This window comes from Chionomys nivalis, chromosome 8, assembly GCF_950005125.1.
Source record: "Chionomys nivalis chromosome 8, mChiNiv1.1, whole genome shotgun sequence".
NCBI classification, from domain to species: Eukaryota; Metazoa; Chordata; class Mammalia; order Rodentia; family Cricetidae; genus Chionomys; species Chionomys nivalis.
Window position 1 is genome coordinate 537,220 of NC_080093.1, and position 5,297 is coordinate 542,516.

Genomic DNA, 5,297 nt, shown 5'->3' on the forward strand with positions numbered 1-5,297 from the left:
AGAGAACAGGGTAGGGGCAGAAATATCTGATGCTTCTGCTTTGTGGTCTAGCTCTTGGGATTCCACTATCACAGCGCTCTCTCCATACATTTAACAAATTAAAGGAAAGCTGATTAATCTCTAGGTGAGCCCTATGGCTTTTGGCAGTTGTAAACAATGGAACCTTACAGCTCCTGTAGCTGTTCTTGAAGGTAGAGAGGCCCCTCAGAAGATCTTTATCATGCTTGCCCAGAGTGCCAACCAGGAAGGGGTTTGAACCTATGTGTAGGTATAGTCAATAACCACCAGTACCACATGACATGTAATCTCAGAACTTTGTTGGGGGAGGCAGAAGAATACTGATATTTTCCAGGTCAGCAATAGAACTACAAGACACTGGAGGGAATGCTCTTACCAAGACGCTTAAGACAACAAAATCAATCTGAAATAACATTTCTGATAGTTTTGAAATACATGGTTTTGGTTTAATATATCTGACAAAAGTTCTAATCAAAGCTATTTAACTTGTGAACAGGATTTTGTAGGAAAAATAAAGTACAAAGAAGTAAAAAGCCACTAGAATTAACAAGTTTGGACAGACAGGCTAAAGCATAGCACAGCCTGTTGTGCTCATGGAGAAGGTGTTACAGGGCTGTACCTTTTGTGGTTTAACCAGATACACAGTGTGTTCTTAGAAGCCAACCTTGTCACAGTTTTGTATTAAGCTTTGGGTCTTAAGTTTCATTTACTTTTCTGTTATGGGGATTGATGCTAGGGTTTTATGCATTCTAGGCAAGTGCTCTACCATTGAGTGTATCTCTAGCCCTAAACTTGAGTTTCTACTGTAAGCATTTTTACAGAACCTTTATAAAGTGTCACATTCCAAGGATTACTTAGCCTCCCTCTGCCTCAGGAGTGCTAGGATTAAAGACTCATACCTGGCTCCAAGGGTTTGGTGGTGGTGGTGGTGGTGGGTCTATTTCCTCTCGAGCTCTAACACTAGAAAACCAATATTTTTTTGTTTATCGAAGACTTTCAGTTAGCTGGTAAATTGACTTAGTATAGGGTGGAGAACATGTATGGGATGTTTTTGTGTATACATGTTCTTTGTATAAGTACATGGAGGTCAGAGGTGCCCTCAATCACATTCCACATTTTTTTTTTTTTCACACAAGGTGTTTCTTTGAATCTGGAGTTCTCCAAACATGGACCTAGCCTGCTTCCCCTGTGGTTAAGACCATAGCTTAAAAAAAAAAATCACCCAAAACTGCACATAAATGTGCACATCTGTGAAGGTCAGCCTCAGAGGGATAGTCTTCATGAGCCCACCTACATGAGATAGGGTTTTAGCAAGGCTGGCCTCTGCCTCACCAGCACTGGGAGTATAAGCATATCACCATTCCCATATTTTTATGTGGGTGCTGAGGATAGAACTCAGGTCTTTGTGCTTAGAAGCACTTTATTGGTGGCCATTTCCCCATTTATTAGTATAACATACTTAATGTGAGCACATTTTTTGGGGTTGCCTTAGTACCACTCACTGAACAGGAATGCAAATCTCAACACCCCTGGTTTTGGTAAGGTGTGTGCTCTTTAAAATTCAGGAGTTCCACCAAGGCATGTGTAGTTAAATTCAAAGAGCTGAATGACTTGATCTTGCCTTTGAGAATGCTCAGTTTTTGAAAAACAGACCAGTTAGGGAAAAGAATGTGAGTTTATGTTACCTTGAAAAACTGCCCCAAAACAAATGGTTCATTTTTTAGCAAAAGAACAAGGAACTACATGCTCTGTTAAGTTTAGGCCCAGGCCGAGTAGAATCTGCAATTCTGTGGGGCTGCAACGGTATTTTCTTCCTTGCTAAGAATGTCTTTCCACCAACCCCTTCTTGTATATGATATGATGCACCCTGTGGCCCCCACCCCCCTTTACCTAAAGGGTGCACATCTATCCACTATTTTTATATCACTCTCTGGTACATGGGGAGCCAGTTTGTTGTCAAAATTAACTGTTTCATATGAAAGTCTACTCAGTACTGTAGCTAATCTGACTACTGGAAGTTTTATATATTCTTGCCTGGTATTTTCAGATAGTGTTAGTGTTATGTCTGAGTTTATCTTAATTCACTTCTGGATGGCAGTTATATGCCATAGTCCAGCATTCAATGTGATGGATTTACTGGAAATAAGGGGTTAGGAACTTTTGCCTCAAGATTAGGTTCTGGAAGCAGACCAGTAAGAGTGGAATCATAACCAGGGAGGTCATGATACTTGCATCCAACCCTAATTATTAGAGCCTTTAAATGGTGTTTATTTTGGCACACCTGTATATCTGGAGGCAGACAGCCCAGAGTACAACCTTCTGGATCTCAGGTTATTGCTTCATAGTTTCCCATTTTCTATTTAGGAAGCCTGAAATGGAACAATCAAGGTGAGTTAAAAGACTGTTCTTGGGTTTCCTTCTTTCTGATCTTAGCATCAGACATGATAAAGAATTGGACAAGTTGGGGAATGGTGCATAGAGGAAATGCTAAGTAGGAGTTACAGGGGAGATTAATGTATTCGTATACTGTCACTGTATAAATACACAAGTCTCTTAAACAGCACCATTTCCAAATATGAGCATGATATGATTAGGACTTGGCACAGTTTTAAGGGTAGGAAGGGCTACTTGCTAATTCAGTAGAATATCGGATACATAAAAGGTTAAGAACGATTCTACCTGCTACAGATTGTGCCTTTAAACCTCCCAGTTAGGACAGAAACAAGCCACGAGGAGGAACACCCTCTTAAATTAATACTGGGACGTGTACTGAATTACCTGCAAATAGAGTTAAGGAGAAACTTAAAAAGTTAATAAATTGCATCAAACAATAAAATAGACATTTGCCGACATTCCATAAAATGGTTAGTTTTACACACTAAAGTTCAGAGGCTATTAAAAAATACTCTAGACCTAATAAAGTGCCTCCATTCATGAAACGAAACATCCCAAATCAGAGACAATTTCATAACGATGCGCACCTAAAATAGGCCGACGTATACAGTAAGCAACTCCAGTCGCCACTTAAAGCCGGTGGCATACTCGGTCAGTCCTCACGGTTCTGGATGCGCGCTTTAGAAACTAAAGACAAAATTCAAGATTTCAACGTCAGAGACCCGACCATTCCACTGGAGACTGCTGCGCCCCGCCGGCTTCCGCAAAACGAAGACCACTTCAAAGTTGAGTCACGGGAAAGGAGGCGCGACCATGACTTCAGGTGTCCACAGCCCGGCCCTAGCGCAGCTTCTTGCTGGGCAGGCTGTCCCTAGTGTTGCGCAGCGGCGGGCGGGCAGCAGGCGGTGGCACTTTGGAAAGCGGGCAATATTTGATGGTGTGTGCGTTGTCGCCGCTGGCACCGCACAAGGGGCACGTGTAGCGGCGCAGAACCGGGCAGAGCACTCGGCCGTCGGGGCCCTTGAGGATGTGTGTGGTATAGAGCGCCACCGCCTCCTTGTTGTTCCGGCAGAACACACACACCTGCAGCTCGGGTTTCAGCAGACGTGCGGCCCCGGAGGCCGCGTGCAGACGAGGCTCGGCCGCCCACGCAGGGCCCGGCACCTCTCGCGGCGTCACCTCGGCCGTGGGGGCGGCGGAGGCGGCGGGCGCGCAGCTCAGCAGCACCGCGGCGGCGCGCCCTGCGAACGGGTTTAGCTCAGCGAAGCGCTCCTCCAGCAGCCCGGCCTCGGCAGTGCCGGCGCACAGCTCTAGCGCGCGCAGTTCCAGCGCGCCGCCCAGGTAGCGGTCCCGGGCCCCTGGCTCATCGCCATCGTCGTCCTCCTCGTCGTCGGGCGGCTCAAGCGTGGGCCCCGCCGCCAAGGGCCCGGACCCTTCGTGCGAGGAGCAGTGGGACGAGGAGGGCGGGGAGCTGCGGTCTCCAGCCCTGGTGATGAGCGTGGCGAGCCCCAGGTAGTCGTTCCAGGAGCTGAAGGGCTGCGGGTGCACCGGGCCCGGGGCGCTCATGTAGCGGGCGCTGGGCACGAGCGCCATAGGCGCGGGGGCGCGGGCGCGGCGGGGCGAGCGTGGCGCCCAAGGGAAAGCCTCCATGGGCCGGCAGCGGGCCGCGCGCCTCCCCGCCGCCGGCACAGGCCGGACGGAAGGGACGCAAGAGCCTGCCCACCGGCCTGCCTCGGGGTGGGGCAGCCTTGCCTCCTTTTATCGCTCCCGCTTCCCCCGGTGCCCCTCCTCTCTGTCTCGGCCCTGCCCCCTGCGATCCTCCGCCGGGGCCACCGCGCCCGCGCCCCCGGACGGAGGCGGAGCGGAGGCGGGTGCGCGCTCCTCTCCAGCCCCGCGCGCCTCCTGCGCCCCGCGCGCTGCGCCCACCTCGCCAGCTGCGGGGCGCCTGGCATCCTGCGAGGGGGCGGGTGAGGCGCCGCCTCGGGCCCTGGCGCTCAATGGCTGCCGACCTGACTCCGCGAGCGCCGCTCGGGATGGTGATTGGTGGTAGCCAGGGAGGAGGCGGGCGGCGGCTGTGTGTGTTGGGGTGGGTGGGGGGAGGTTTTGCAGAGAGGGCCGGGAGGGGCGGTGGCTGGGGCTAGCCTTCGCCCCAGTGTGGGGACTGCCACATTTGCTTTTCTCTCTGCGGGGTAGTGAGATGCCGTGGACTCAGATCGCGATGGAGCCACTGGTATACAAGTATCCACCTGCAGCGTTGGCTGGACCGAGGGTGGGGGTGGGGGGAGAGTAAGGTCTGAGACCACCATTACCCCTTGCCTTTCAACGTCATCAGCAAGAAAAGCTGTGAGAGGCAGAGCTAGGCGCCATCTCCCTTCAAAGCCCAACTAGAGACCCAGTGACTTCGGTTGGCACAACGCTTCGGAGCTCTTTCCACAGGGTGAATCCTCCCACAAACTTTGAGGCTCAGGGAGGAAGCTCACGGAAGTAAATGGTAGAGAATCATAGCAGGTTCAACAGGTGTTCAGAAACTGGGGGCAGTAAGATATTTACTTAAATGGTATTGAGGACCGGGCAAGAAATTCTTTCTATGGGCTTGTTTGCTTGAAGCTCATCTTCTGGGGTCTTATATTGAAATCTAGAGTCTGTGCAACTTGAAAAACAGCGTATTCGATGCTTTGAAATGAGTAACTTTTTTTTTTTTTTTTTTTTTGGCAAAACCCTGGAGAGTAAAGGACTTACTAGGAGGGAAAGAGGCAACTTAAAATGCAAACACCAACAACTTCAAAAAATAACTTGAAACTTCAAAAAAATGTGACGTGACCTAGGATGAGGGACAGAAAAACACCTTTGTTGGCTGGGCAGATAGGTAGGAGAGCTGGTTTTGT

General features: G+C 49.9%; 1 protein-coding gene across 1 annotated transcript; it reads right to left on the minus strand.

Moving 5' to 3' along the window:
- Positions 1–424: 424 nt before the first annotated feature.
- Positions 425–4,293, minus strand: Nanos1 (nanos C2HC-type zinc finger 1). Its single transcript, XM_057776996.1, has one exon. It carries the CDS (start codon positions 4,060–4,062, stop codon positions 3,253–3,255), a length of 810 nt encoding a protein of 269 aa, XP_057632979.1. The 5' UTR covers positions 4,063–4,293; the 3' UTR covers positions 425–3,252.
- Positions 4,294–5,297: the final 1,004 nt, after the last annotated feature.